The sequence below is a fragment of the Sphaeramia orbicularis genome, chromosome 7, assembly GCF_902148855.1.
Source record: "Sphaeramia orbicularis chromosome 7, fSphaOr1.1, whole genome shotgun sequence".
NCBI classification, from domain to species: Eukaryota; Metazoa; Chordata; class Actinopteri; order Kurtiformes; family Apogonidae; genus Sphaeramia; species Sphaeramia orbicularis.
Window position 1 is genome coordinate 54,543,040 of NC_043963.1, and position 16,034 is coordinate 54,559,073.

The 16,034-nt window shown below is 36.5% G+C and overlaps 1 protein-coding gene across 1 annotated transcript in view; it reads right to left on the minus strand.

Annotated features, from left to right (window-relative positions):
• LOC115422496 (cilia- and flagella-associated protein 74-like) overlaps positions 1-16,034 on the minus strand; it is a 180,189-nt gene that overhangs the window by 54,329 nt on the left and 109,826 nt on the right. The window contains exons 12-14 of the mRNA XM_030138843.1: positions 3,678-3,851; positions 3,443-3,576; positions 783-1,062 (exon numbers count right to left, since the gene is read on the minus strand). Coding sequence (XP_029994703.1) covers positions 783-1,062; positions 3,443-3,576; positions 3,678-3,851 — 588 coding nt within the window. The remainder of the gene's footprint in view (positions 1-782; positions 1,063-3,442; positions 3,577-3,677; positions 3,852-16,034) is intronic.

Consider the following 16,034-nt stretch of genomic DNA (forward strand, 5'->3'; position numbering starts at 1 on the left):
AAATAATGTGGTGGTGTGTATGACGGCATTAGTTAGCGTAGTGTGTGTTTTCTGTGAGTTAACTTGAGTTTGGCTGGAGTTTGGACCCTCACTCCACCTTCATGTCCACTTATGGTCGCTGCTGTTTACAAAGTACCAAGCTGGCGATTGACCAAATGCCAGAGTGAGGCTGGACTGATGTCAGTGTGGATGTTCATCACTTTTATAGTCACAGTGTTATTTTAAACCATGAAGACCCAGGCCTACTTTTGTGTTAGCCCCCAAATTAATTTTTCTCTCTATTTAACCTTTCTTAAGTGATTCCTAACCATTTATCATAATATTATCCTCTCCATTTTGCATTTTTTCTGTGAAAATCAGATATTTACCTATATTTACTTTACTGATCATGTACTTTAATCATCATGCTGAGATTATATTTGAGGGTTATTAAACCAGAAACAGAGAAATCATGAGAAAAAGTGTCTTTTTCAGTCCAGTCTGTCACTAACTGAACATAAACCCAGTGTGTCCATCCACTGTCACTGATCCAGCTCCATGGGTTTGACTGGTGAATAAATGTTGTAGAAGATGACGGTGTTTCCATGGTAACTACAGAGCCTCTGAACGTCCAAATGGGTCATATCTGATGACCATGAAAAGATGAAGAACTGTATTTGACACCAATTATTGACATGGATTGATAGGATTAGTGGATCTGAAGTTATTAAACAGTTTAGATCAGTAGCTGGTTTTGGTCACTGGCGTATATTTGGGTTTTTCAGGTTAATGTTTGACTGTACCTCTCCAAGCAGAAGGCGTCCTGCAGGAGGACTGATGCTGATGTCTGAATCCTGAGGCAAACTGAAGGAGAACAGGCGGGGTCCGACCGGCGCCGCAGCCTTCCCTTCCACTGGTGGGACCGGCTGTTTGGACGGACCGTGGTCAGGGGGGGGACGGTGGATCAGATGGAGGAGGGCCGTGGAATGGTCGCCTACGGCAGTGGCTCTAAACTGGACCAGAGAACAGCTGAGCTCCAGTGGAGGGTGGACACCCACTGCTCTGCAAGTCAGAGGGAAGTCTCTGATGAAAAAGCACAAACAACAGTTACTGCAGGTCGCTCACATCCACTTCTATTCGTCAAATCTGCGTTGACCCAAACTGCTGTTCATAGTGCGATTACAGACGAAATACAAACAGTAGTCGCTTTTCCATTGGACATCTGTGCAAAACTTTACTGATATTTACCTCCACCAGGAGGTACTGTGATCACTTTGCTTTGTGTGTTTGTGTGTCTGCGTGCGTGTTTGTTTGTCTGTGTGCAAGATAACTCAAAAAGTTATGGACGGATTTTCATGAAATTTTCAGGAAATGTTGATACTGGCACAAGGAAGAAATGATTAAATTTTGGTGGTGATTGGGGGGAGTGATTGGAGAGCGCAGACCTCCACCAAGACAGATCTACGCTCTCCAAGTGCTTTTGTTGTTACTAAATGTGTTAAAAACACAAGTGTGTAGTGTTGGTTTTTCCATTCAATCCCAAATGTGCTGATTAGTTTCTTTCCTCTGGTAGATGTCTGTAGAAGTCATTCCATAAACAGGAACATAACTAGAACAGCTCTCGGAGAGCGCAGACCTCCGCCAAGGCAGATCAGCCACCACCCACAATCACCGCCAAAATTTAGTCATTTGTTCCTTGTGCCAGTATCAACTAGGCCTGTAACGGTACACGTACTGAACCGAACCGTTTCAGTACACACCTGTTCTGTTCAGTACACAGCTGCACCCAAACGGCACAGTATGATGAGGAAAAGAAAAAGGAACGAAAGACGTCGTTTGATGCGGAACTTTAAATTAGCGCAAGTTTCACACGGACATATGGAAGGAGCACACGTTGACCCAAAATATGAAATAACAGGAGAATATAAGGTTAAAAAAACAACAAATATGATGTGAACCTGGAAGGAAGAGACTGCAGACCCTCCACCATCAGTCCAGTCCAGTTTGGATCAGTTCAGGTTCAGGTGAAAGACAACGAGGAAAGAGACGGAGATAAGATGGACGTAGTTTGGCCCCAAGGAACTATGGTAGTTCTAAAACACTGACACTAGCTCTGTCTGTCTGTCTGTCTGTGTGTCTATCACGCACACTGTATAATAGAGGAATAAATACAACATTGAAAGTGTGTAAAGTTTCACTTTCGTTTCACAACAGCGTTAGTTACATTAGTTATGGACCGCACCCCCAGGTACAGAACTGCACGCCCCCCCTACCCCCCAGCTCCGACAAAAAAAATAAAAAAAATAAAAATCCCCCGTGCACACAGGCACACACAAATACACACAGTGTCCTAAAAAGTTTGTTCTCTGTCGTAAATAAATAATTTGGTTCATTGTGTTGTCAGTGTTTCTCTTCAGTTTGTTCAAACAGAATACCTGTTTACCCTCTTGTTAATGTTGCACTTCATATGGAATTTTTATTATGTATTTTTTATTTATTTATTATTTATTTATTTGCATTATTTATTATGTATTTGTTATTTTTATGTAGAATGTGAACTGACAGAACTGTAATTAGATTTTTCTTGTTTGTTCGAAACTACCTTTTTAGGGAAAAGTACAATACTAATGCTTAAAATACATTTAGTAATATAAATAATTTATTTTATTTTCTATTTGATTTATAGCAGCAGAATTATATTATTCCTGTTTTTCTATATTCTATTGTCTCCAAAAACTGGGGAAAAAATGTTTAAAAATTCATAAATGCATTAAGAGACCTTTTGAGGGGTTTTCTTTCTTCCTGTACCGAACCGAAAAAAAAAACGAACTGTGGCTTTGAAAACCGAAAACGTACCGAACCGAAAATTTTGTGTACCGTTACAGGCCTAGTATCAACATTTCCTGAAAATTTCCTCCAAATCTGTCCCAAACTTTTTGAGTTATCTTGTATAACAGACAAACAGACAAACCAACACAGACAAAAACATAACCTCCTTGGCCAAGGTAACAAACAAACAAACAAACAAACAAACAAACAAACAAACAAACAAACAAAAAGACAGACCCTAATGAAAACATAAAAATCTGTGTTGTTTTGAATCTAGAATGCTGGTTCCTCCTCTATCTCCTACTAAGTTCTAAACTGATGTGGTTTCCTGCTGTGTCCACACATGCACACACATTTGGTTTAAACTCTTCTTCTTCTCTTGTTCTAAAATCCATCAGCATCTGTTTGTTTTGGTCATGTGACTCTAGTTGGACTAAACGGTCTTTCCGTTGCAGTTTTGTGTGATATACCAGTTTCACTACGAAAAACCACCTCTTGCAAGAGCAAAAACTTTTCATCGAAAAACAAAAGTTTTGGTGAAATTGTCATTTTTCTATTGGGCAAATTTTTATGCGCAAGTTATATTCAAACAATTTGAGGGTCAATGGAAAAGCGACTATTGATTTAAATGTACCTGTTAATTCCAGACTTGCAGATGAGTTGGAAATGGTATTTTTTAGCCTTCTTGGCACTAAAAATCAGATCAATGGCCGTAGTCTCTTGTGGGAGCAGTGTGCCAAAACCATCATTAGGCTGGACTTCAATAAACTGTGGGGGGAGAAAAATGGGTGACACTAGTGCTTAATATCTGTATAAATAAAGTCAGACTGTTGTTTCTTCTACTGTTCCTTCATGTATACAGGCAGAACCTCTGGAATCCCAGTGAAGCCAAAGTCCTGGGGCAGCAGTGAGCGGTTGGTCACATGGATCCTGCTTCGGACTGAATGGTAAATGGAGCAGGAGCCGAAGTCCACCTGGGTCTGGTCAAAGTGCAGATCTGAGGAGGTCACGATGGCTTGGACTGTGAAAGGCACCGGCTGCACCTGAACGCACCACATTTGGATCATTTCTCTGTTAAAACTCCTGGACTTACAAAATGGAGGACTCAAACGCACCACTCACAAAAACTGAAGATTTTAACCAAAGTATTTTAATAATGAAAAAGTGATTAAACAAAAAGCGCTCTCAAGGAGGATATATCAAATTAAAAACAATCTCTATGATGAACAAAAAACTCTTTCAGAAAAACTTGAAACAAAAAACCTGACAAACATGGAAAACTCCTGGTCGGCCGCTTGATGAATTGAATCTCATCATAAATAAAATGTCTGTGAAACAAGTTCAAGAAACAAAATCACTGGGGGTTCTGTTAGAAAACAAACTGTCTTGGACTAAACAGATTGATAATATGACGACCAAGATGGGAAATGCTGTTTCTGTGGTCAAAAGGTGTGCAGCTTTTATGTCACCTAGTCTAACTAAACTGGTGATTCAGTCCTTAGTACTGTCAGTTTTGGATTAAGGTCCAGCAGTCTGGTCAAATACAACACAAGAAAATATTAAAAAGTTCCAAATTGTACAAAATAGAGCCGCTCACACTGCAGTGTGGCTACAGGACAAATGTTATTGAGCTGCAGAGCCACTGGAACTGGCTCTGTTAAAAAAAGATTACTTTATTCATTACTGATTTTTTAAAGAAATATTATTAGAACAAAAAAACATCCATCTGGTACAAAAATGTTTGTTTTAGTTCAGACAGACATAGCTATGAAACCAGGCAGATAACCAGAGGGAATTTTACACAGACCCAAACAAGAACAAATGCAGTGAAAAGAATGGTAATAAACAGAGGAATGCAAGAATGAAACAAACGACTGGAATACAATCACACAAGAAAACTGTAAAATGAAATTTAAGAAATCAGTTAAGAAACATCTGTTGACCATAAATGATTATACCTGGGTTGTATATACTGTACCGCTGCTGACCGAAAGGAGCTGTCCGTCTGTATTTTTGTCTGTTTTTTTGTATGTTCTGCAGTATGTGAAAATAGTTTTGTATGATTCTATTGTATGTTCTTTGCATTTACAAGTTGTAAAGATTATTGTAAGGACCCCAGGAAGAATAACTGTAGCTATGGTACAGCTAATGGGGATCCGAAAGAAAGAAAGAAAGAAAGAAAGAAAGAAAGAAAGAAAGAAAGTAAGAAAGAAAGAAAGAAAGAAAGAAAGAAAGAAAGAAAGAAAGAATGTGAAACACAATGACAGAATCAGATGACCTGGCAGCGGACAAAGGCAGACAGGACTGTTTGTACATGAGGTGGGGAACACAGGTGACACCAGTCAGGGGCGGGGCTAACAATCCCACTGGAGGAAAAACACACAAAGGGAGGAAGTGAGAGTCTGAACCAAGAGGAAGAGATGTGTACAAAATAAAACAGAAAGTGCAAGACAGGACCAAATGTGAACAACTCTAATCAAACAAAGACAAAACACTGAAAACCAAAGACGAGACCTGAAACACTAAACATTAACACGATTAACACATCTGCTGAGACATGACATTCACATGTTGACTTTTATTACACTGTTGTCTCCTTTATAAACCCATTTTGAATCAGTTCAGTTTCTGAAGTGTAGTCAGGGAACAAAGAATGAATCAAAAAGGTTTTTTTTTTTTTTTTGGGAAAAAGGGCCCAGAATGTCATTGTTATTAGAACAATACTGTGGGTGATTACTGCTCAGGTTTACTGATCAACAACAAGACAGAGGAATGACAACTGGAATGAAAAAATACTAAAGAATCATGTTAAGTAAAAACAGAAAATAACATTTGCATCATATTTGGGATATGAACGTATGAGATCAACACATGGAAAAAGGTAGTGTGAAATGTGATAAGTAAGAAGAATCGTCTTATTCTCCACATCTAATGTATTTTTTTTTTCTGTTCATTGTCAACGTGAACCTGTGAACTACACTGTAAAAAAACAAAAAAAAACAAAAAACTTGTAAAAAACATTCTGGCAGCTGGAGTGCCGAAAAAATACTGTTAAATAACGGAAAATAACCATCTCATAAAAACACGGTAATTTTCCATAATTAAAATAAAATTTTTTGCCCTAACTTTACATGAGATTTTGCAGAATTTTTTGACTTTTTAATGTTTAATAAAGAATATTTACATGTATTAAAACAATCCAATTCCCTATAAATATATATATAAATAATTTTCAATGAGACTCAGTTGTCCAATCCACTGATAAAAACTGTATTTGGACAGTTTATCAGTGCTTATACATGTTCTACATTCACAAAAATACATTTATTCAACATTTTTGTTGTGAAACCTCCTGTAATTACACAAGATATTTGTCAATGAACAAACAAGTCTGGTTCAACTGACAGAACTAATACTTCTGTTACCGTTAATTCTCAGTAATTTTATCTCGTTTTATTTATTTTTTTTTTTTTTACAGTATTAAACTTTAAATTAACAGTTTAATCTCATAAATAGAAAAGAAATATTTGTGAAATTATGATACATTTGCAAATGTATTTTAACTGTATTTTTTTGCAAAAAAAAAAAAGTTTAAAAAAATGGAATTTTTCTAGTTATTCAGTTTCAGTTTTTTTTTATGTTATTTTCCATTTGACGTGTAAAATCACAGTCTGTTTTTGTCATTTCATTGATATTTTCCTGTATCTTAAAAATACAGGAAAAATCTGTAAAATAAACAGTGAAAATTCTGTTAAATTACAGATTTTTTTTTTTTTTTTTTTTTTTACAGTGTATCAGATGGAACCCTGGGACCACACATGGGTACATGGGACCAGGACACTGGTGTTTCCAAAGGACAAGAACTGTGGTTTAAAACTGAAAATAACAGACACGTGTGACGACCATCAGTGAATGTCTGCTTTAAAAAAAAACTGCACATTTATGTTGAACTTGTCTTTCCAAACTGAACAGACTTTTATAGATATAACAGACTATTATCCATGGTACTAGTTTAAAGCCCCTGGATAAATCCACTCCTCTTGCTGTGGGAACATTTGCCTCTGGGAACTTGAATTCATCAAGATATTAAAAATATCCTGAATTATTATCCCTCCCTCAAATGTATCCCAAAAGACTTTTCCCTCATTAAAACAAAATGCAGTAGATTTTGATATTTTATTCAATAAATAATTTTTCTTATATGATTTCAACCCTGGTAAGAGCTGCGTTTAGGTTACAGTTATTATTTTTTGATGATACGGCATATAGTTTTAATAAAGAAAACTATTTTGAATGTGTTTGTCTTGCAAATGGATTAAACACTGAAAAAAAAGAAAGAAGAAGTGAGATATAATTTATTGCCCAGATTTACAGAATGTAATGTATTTACTTGGGACTATTTTTAGCGGTGGATTAAGACACATTTGGCCTGTACTACTTATTAATATGGATAGTTTTCAGTACTTTCTAGACAATAGTAGAACTCTGTGGTACAAGAGACGGTGATACTAAATCAAACTACTGTGTTTTTTGACCAAGAAAAAGTGCATTAATATTATTCTATGACGGTGTCTTTTTAACTTTGTCAATAGTACTTTGTGGTTTTACCAGTAAACGGAGTTCTGCTCCAGGATCACTTCCACAAACACGGAACAAGCTGTTGAAGTTTTTTATTTAATTTATCTCATTTTTTTCATGGTCCATGTTAGCAAAGCTTTGATGGAGCAGAATCAGAATCTGTGTATCATTCATTCATTCGTTTTTCAATTTAAAACCAAAAATAAAAAAATTCATTTTCAAAACCAGAATGAAAAACAGATAACGGTTCATTTTTCCATTTCCCAATTTTGTGCTCAAATGAAAAATGGAAAAAACGGATAACGACCGTTTCATCCGATTTTGCTATTTTCAATACAGTTCAGTTGTCTGACCCAGAAGTAGTCATTACTAGGGAAAAAATAAACAAACGGAATCATGGCCGGACTGGAGGAATATTTTGCTACAATTAAGCAGCTGTTTGTGTGAATGCAATACGCTTCCATATTCAAACAGCCATGATTCCGTTTGTTTATTTTTTCCCTAGAAACGACTACTTCCGGGTCAGACAACTGAACTGTATTGAAAAAAGCAAAATCGGATGAAACGGTCGTTATCCGTTTTTTCCATTTTTCATTTGAGCACAAAGTCGGGAAATGGAAAAACAAACAGTTATCAATTTTTCATTCTGGTTTTGAAAATGAAAAACAAAAAAACGAGTCTTTTTTTGTTTTTAAATTGAAAAACGAATGAATGAATGAGACATGGATTAATCAGAATCAGAATCAGATCCCTTTATTGTCATTCAGCAAAATTACATCCAAGATGCACTGCAGAACGAAATTACGATGCAGGGTCGAGACTAAGAAAAACACCTGAGACTAAATAAGTGATAGACCCGTGTGTTTCTGTCCGGTGCAATGACGTCCTTCAGAGTCACATCAATGGACGTCAGATGACCTTGTTTATTGGGCTCACTCCCTGCACCGTTGGCTTCCTGGCTGCTGTGGCGTCTGGTGACCGTACTGCAGCGTGTGTGTGTGTGTGTGTGTGTGTTTGCTTTGGTTTTCAATGCCAGAAGCTCAGGGCCTGGGGGTTGAGGGCAACAGCTTTGGTGCACCACAGGAGCATCCTGGCCCTGCCTTTGGCTGCTCATCAGCACCCCCCCCCCCCATCCTCCCCTCTCCTCTGTAGAGGCAGGACCAGGGACTGGGTGGGGGGGGGGGGGGAAAGGTGACAATTTGGCAACAAAGACGAGCCAGATTTAGATTCAGTGAGAAAGAGGACTGGCATCAATGCAACCCGAATGTTTAAGCAGCTGCTCTGTGTTGTTTTTAATACCGGCTGCTGCTGCTGACACACTGAAGGAAATCACGTGCAGTTTATTTTTCATTTCACAGGCTTCTGGAATTCATTTTCCAAAATACAACTCAGACTTTTGGTAATAACAGGATATTTACATAGGTTGGTACCCCTTGAAATGAAGGGTATTTCTTTCTCTTTTCACAAAATCTTGACTCTTCTCCTCATTACACTGTAAAAAAAAAAAAGGAATATCTGACTTAGATAAACTGACTTGAGTTTGGAATATCTGTCTTGAAAGATCCTTTTTTTTTTTTTTTTTTTTTACTTATTCACTTATTGAGACTTCATCTTGTTCAGATTATTTGACTTCTTCCAAGAATTTTCCTTTGAAGCTACCCCACTGAGATACTACAAGTAATTTTAATCAATATTTATAATAAAACCAGCTCCACAGATGGAGGAAGAGTATGGAGGACACAGGAACTGCTGACCCTCAACACATTTATACTTGTTTTATGCAGTTTTACCTATAAATACATATCTACTGAGTCACTACATCTTCATAAGACCATATATATATATATATGTATATATATATATATATACATATATATATATATATATACATATATATATATATATATATATATATATATATATATATATATATATATATATATATATATATATATATATATTTACCAGAGATTTAAAAAAAAAAATTGCAATGAAGACTTGAAATAAGTATATTCTGCATAAAATAGGAATTTTAGAATTCTATAATGCTAGAATTCTATAATCCTTAGATAATCTTTTCTCATTTTAAGAAAACTTGATAAGTACAATGTTCTTACTGCACTGCAGATAATTTTACTGGAAATAAGACATTTTAACCCATTAATGACTTTAATTTTTTTATTTTTCTACAGGCCTTTTTTGCAGTGTAGTGTTTTGTTTTTATCTTGTGCAAAGCTCCAGGTGAAAAAAACACAATGGGTACGGTTCCATGATGTTTTTGAAATCCGATTTATTTTTCCAGAAGAAATTAATCCAGAACTAAAGTACTTTCTCTTCTGTTTCCATGGAAATGTTAAAAAATAAAGGTTTACATGAGAAACGTTTATTCGGTTCTGGCAGCCCTTCTGTTAGCTTAGCTTAGCCCTTCTGTTAGCTTAGCTTAGCCCTTCTGTTAGCTTAGCTTAGCATAGTCACTGCATTTCCATGGTCACACGTAGCCAGTTTTTTAAAGGTGATTTGTCGTCTTTTCTCAGTGATTTTGTCAAATCCGATTCTCTCTAATTATTTCTTCAGATCTGCGACTTACTGCACTCATACAATCTGTGGACTGTTGTGTTGACGGAAGGTGGAAAGTCTTTTTGTTGAAGGGATGCATGCGCTAAATTAGCTTTGCTTTAGCGTTTTAGCTTTGCATTAGTTTTTATTTCCCAGATTTTCTTCCTGCAGTAAGTCACATGACCATGATCTGAGCCTCAGTTTGTGATCATATTGACCCCAGCGGACTAAAGGAATGATTAGGGAGAACTGAATTCACCCAAATCACTCCTAAAATACTACAGATCACCTCTAAAAGCCTGGCTACGTGTGAGCAGAGGAATGAAGCCATTATGCTAAGCTAGGCTAAGCTAAGCTAACGTTAGGGCTGCAGTTCAAACTGTTTGTCCCACTTGTGGAACTCATTAGTTCAGGACAAATGAATGAATCCAAAGCCAGTGTTGAACTGTTCCTTCAGGGTTTTCCAGGCTGGTAGATCCCATCAGAATATTCCACTGGAACGCTTTGGGAAGACTAGACTGCAGTGCAGATTCTTCCACCAGCGCAGAATGTGTGCGTCATCGCCACAGGACAAGACACTGAGCATGTGCAGAATGGAAGGAATAAAGTCCAAACGGAATAAAGGCTTTACATGTCCAGGAAGAATTTAGAGCGCAGTTAAAAGAGGATTAAACCACTGACTTTAATCAGGTTTAAATTTAATCTGAACTTTTCTTTTTCAACTGGAATAAGGTGTTTACATGGACATCTGAAATAGGATCCAACCTTTAATCAGTTTAAACCAGGAAGAAAAGTTGTCATGGAAACGCACGGACTGATGCGTGCTGATCACGTCTCAGCCCAGTGTACTGGACTGTGGACTACAGCTTCACTGATAATCACTGTCAGCTCATGTAAATGTGTAATACCAGATCATGTTAACGTGACAGCGGCAGGACCATGTTGTAAATCTGTGGAGATGAGGCTCTGACAGAAAAATATGCAGCGAATCATCACTAGATGTGGATGAAATCTGCTCTGGGTCGAATGAATTATGGAGACGTTGTTTTTCAGCCACAGACACTGAAAAGCTGAACCCTCAGTAGTCTGCAGTCTTCAGATGGTCACCAAGTCCCACAGACTGGAGGAAGAAACCTGCTTGATTTCATGATTCTCAGTCAAATACGTCAGTAGGTTCTCATTTACCCAGGTCTTCGTTCTTCTTGGTTTTTCTTCTCGGTTGTTCTTCTCGGTTCTCAGTTCAACTGGACTGCTTTAGCTCTTTTGAAAACAATTCATCTCTCATCTAAGAACTGAAGATGTATCTTGGATGACAGACGAAATGTTTTCAAAAGAGCTAAACCAGTCCAGTTGAACCCAGAAGAACCACCGAGAAGAACTCAGTGAAATATCTGAACCGAAAAGGGCCGTTTCCCAGTTCTATGTGTTCATGTAAGAAATAATCATACTGTCCGTATGAAAAATAAGTGGGAAAAGGAAGTGGGAATAAGAATTTAGGTAATTATTATTACTTTTTTTTTGGATGAAAGTTTCATTTATTAATTAATGGCACTTTTCAGTTTATATTTTGCACAAAATTTACTTTAAAAAAATGTGTTAATTTTATATATTACAGTTAAATATATGTTGTTTGTTTTCACAGTTTTGTAAATATAAACAGACGACTTTGACACAGGAACTAATTTTGACAGATTTTTTTCAATCAAAAATACTGAAGCGAGAGTTTGGGGTACTTGGATAAAAAAGTACATGAGAGCCGCCAGCGCACTGCCTTTAATGTGAAAGACTCGGCTGGATTGTTTCCTGTTTCTTCTTGCTCGTCTACAGCTGAAACAGAGTGTGCAGCGCTAACTGATGTTAGCTTCAACATGGAGGGAAGGTTCACATCTGGTCATAAAAAATTAAATGACAATAATCTACACCAAACATATATTTTTGGGTAGGTAATTACTTATATTTTCAGGAAAATGTATTTTGAAACGAGAAAAAATTTGTGAATGTGACTGTTTGTAAAGTGACCCAGTTTAGTGGCGTCATTCAGGATTCATTTTACAAACTCTATAAATAAACGACATTTATTCCAAATACATTGATATTTGACTATTATATTATTTATGTCATATTTTAAACAAACAATGTTTAAAATTAATAAATGCATATATCTATGCAAAATACATTTGAATATAATATTAATATATTTGTATGTTGTCACTATTGTAAATACATGTATATAATATTGATAATTGAAATAAAAAAATGTTTAATTTGATATTTCCTTTTGTTGTCCATCTGTGACGCTGCCATTTGGCAAAACTCTTTCTATTTAGGTATGATAAAAAAAAAAAAAATCCTCTAACCAATTATTGGGTGGTAAAATAGAGGGTTTAAGGTTTATACTGAATACATTTGAGGATGAAAATGTCAGAGGAATTTCACTTTGGAGAACTTTGGAATTCTTGCAAAAAATAGACTTAAATGTTTTTGTCCATCCGTGATGCAGTAGTTTTTGATACTTTTCATTTAAAAATATTTGAAACTAAATTTTGCCCTCTGAATTTGTTTAAGATGGCATTCAGACCTTCACAATTATGCGGAATATTTGTCTTAAACTTGTCTGGTCATGAATCCAAAAGTAGTGGGCGGTCCATCTGTGACGTCCTTGGCTCCGCCCCAGTACAAATTTAACTAGAAAAGCACTCGGACGGCGCAGACCTCCGCCAAGGCAGATAAGTACCAAGCCCCCCGATCACCACCAAAATTTAATCATTTGTTCCTTGTGCCAGTATCAACATTTCCTGAAATTTTCATCCAAATCCATCCAGAACTTTTGGAGTTATCTTACACACGGACAGACAGACAGACAGACAAACCAACGCCAGCAGAAACATAACGATGGCCAGAATACAAAACCTCCTTTCTGAAAAAAAACACTTTTTTCAGGAAACAAAAAAAAACGTTTAGTTTTATTATAGTATGGTCTTTGTTAAAGATATCCAAGCATATTCTACTGTTCTCAGACTCTCTTTCTATATTATGTTTTAACAACACATCCTTGTTCTCACCATTCAATGTGAAAACTCAAAATCTAAAAATTTGCAGATAGGAGGTTTTGTTTTTTGGCCATCAGTAACCTCCTTGGCGGAGGTAATGAAAGCACTTGAAAATCTCCTTCTGTTGAAACTTGAAGATACGTATAAAGTATTTGGTGACATAATATAAAGTCAAACCATAACTGAATTCTGTTTAAAGTACTTAGACTTACAGTATAAGCCTTGTTGCTTCAACACTGACTGAGAATGCCATGTCATTTAATTAAAAAACTACCTAAAAACTAAATCTATCTAATGAATATTTACTCTCAATCACTGACTGATCTTCTGTTCAATTGAGGAAAGTTTGTTTTTCACTGTGCCGCCGCATTATGATGAAAGCGGCACATGCACACCCCTGTTTTTATTAAAGTGAATTAGAGATGAATCACCGTTACGCATGAATCATACATCAGTAATAACCCAATTTCATGCAAAACCATGATGATGAAGATCCAGTAAAATGGGAGGAAAAAAAATCTACAAATCATGTTTTCAGCTCATTAACAGAACTCTGCCCCCCCCCCCCCCAGGCTGTCCTGCAGTTCACATTTTAATTCAATAATAAAGGTCATTTCTAATCAAATATTTCTATCGAATGCATCTCTAAGGTCTGATTCTGTTGACAAAACTGATAAAACTGAAGCAGGGCAGTGAAATAAGAACAAAAAACCCAGATTGAAACATTTCCATTTTGAGTTCCTGGGGACATTTTCAGTCCAACAGTAACCTTTACGCTCGGCTTATTAACACCCACTGAGTAAGCGGGCCTTGGGCTGGGAGGTAATTTTAGCCTGTTACCAGCAAAATAGGTTACAACCTTCAGAGGCTCTGCTTCTGTTAGGGATAAAGTAGGACACAAGACGCAGTTCCACTCCAACAAACGCTGTTGTTTCTGGATCACAGTGACAACTAGAGTGAACAGCAGAAACAGCACAAATACTCACACATAGAACCACCTGTCTTATATTCAGCAAAAAGTCACCTAAGAAGAACTAAAATCACAGCCTAGTCACAAAAGTTGAACTAGAACAGTCTAACACCTTTGTTGAAGGGGTGGAACTGGATTTAGTCAAAGAATTCCAGTACGTCGGCTTAACCTTAGACCCAACATTAACATTTAAACAACACATAAAGTGACTGAAGAAGACAGTCAGTTTTAACGTGCAAAATTTTAAAGAAGTCAGACCCTTTTTGATGCTATATGCTGCTAAGCAAGGTTCTAATAGTTTTGGATTTTTCATTATAGTTTAGTTTTAGTTTTGACTTTTTTTCTGTAATTCAATTAGTTTTATTAGTTTTTGGAGCAGGTTTGCTATTTTTTCTTAGTTTTTATTTTTTTCTAAATGCTTAATTTTAGTATTAATTCTAGTTTAGTCGTCTCTTTTTTCTTCTTCTCTGTCGTCGTATTCAAATAAATCCCAGACAGGACTCTGCTGCTTTCTCCCAGCTTTAGTCTCCATGTTTCCAGGTAGAGTGGGGACCAGAAGACGACTGGAAACCACAAGTGAACACAAGTGACGGACCATAACTTTTATACGTTTTAGTTAGTTTTATAATCACACAATACACTTTCAGTTAGTTATCGTTTTTTTCTTTTAATTATAGTTTTTATTTATTTCAGTTAACGAAAATGTTTTTTCAATTCTAGTTTTTGTCATTTCATTAGTTTTCATTAACGATAATAACCATGCTGCTCAGATGTTTTTACACTCTATGATTTTCTCTCCCACTGAATACTGTAGAACTTCCTGGTCACTTGCTGCTGGCACAACACTCAAAGTCATAGAATCACTTTTTAAAAAAGCCATAAAAATATTTGACAAAAAACCAAAAAAACCCCAAAACATTTAGTTTTAGATAAATATAAATTTCTTAATTTTAATAATTTTGTGAATTTTAAGAATGCATGCCTGATATTTAAAGTCTTGCATAGACTGGCCCCTCCTCCCTTGACAGATTTTATCCAATCCTGCTCTGTCAGTGGGAGGGGCCACTGCTGGAGGAGAATGGGAGGGGCCACGGCTGGAGGAGAATGGGAGGGGCCACGGCTGGAGGAGAATGGGAGGGGCCACGCAGGCGCACTACTATTGGACAGACTACACTGTCAGTCAGTGGAACTGAATACTGGAACAGTTTCCCACTCAACAGAACAGACTCACAGTCATCTGCCTCCTTCAAATCCCAACTGAAACATCTGATGAAGGAAAAGTAAACCTGGTTCCATCAGTCGATGGTCCTCACTGTGTTGTTCTGTGTGTTTTCAGGATGTTTTGCCTTTTTATCAACTGTCTTTCCTGTCACCTGCCTAAAGACTACAGATGGAAATTAGCACTGCTGCAACAATCTGACAGATTTACAGCTGCAACTGTCGTAGATGTTCATTAACATGCACTGTCCCTAAAAAATAAATAAATGAATAAAGAAATAAAATTACTTATTTTATTTTATTGAGAACTGAGCTGCTAGATGAAAAAAGTTACACTAAAAAAATTGTGTTTATTTCTCTGCTGAGATATGAAGAAAACCATTGTTATATCTCATTTCTGCTTAAATGAAGGTCAATATGATCTGGAATCTCATATTAAAACCAAATTAGACATATTTTCTGCAAAATGAAAGGATTTTCTAATGGGACACAGGCTTTGTAAGGTGTTTGTCATCTGAAATCAGCATCAGAAGATACAGTAGAGCTTACACCAGACCACCTACGTGTTTTTTTTATTGTCAAAGGAGGCTACCTTTAATTTGATGACACTTAAGTTCTTCATCTCATTTGTAAAATGCAGGATGGACTCAAACTGGGCCTGTGTTACTATTTATAGCTACTCCATTTCTAAGTAAGCCTATGCTAGTGGATTTTCTCTCCACTGCGCAATTAATCACTGTTGTGTTTTGTTGGAAATAGCATCCCCATGGCAGTAACAACAAAAATGCCAACTGTTATCTTTTTGAAGTTCTAAATACTCTACCAAAGCAATACTGCATTGTTATAATGGAAAT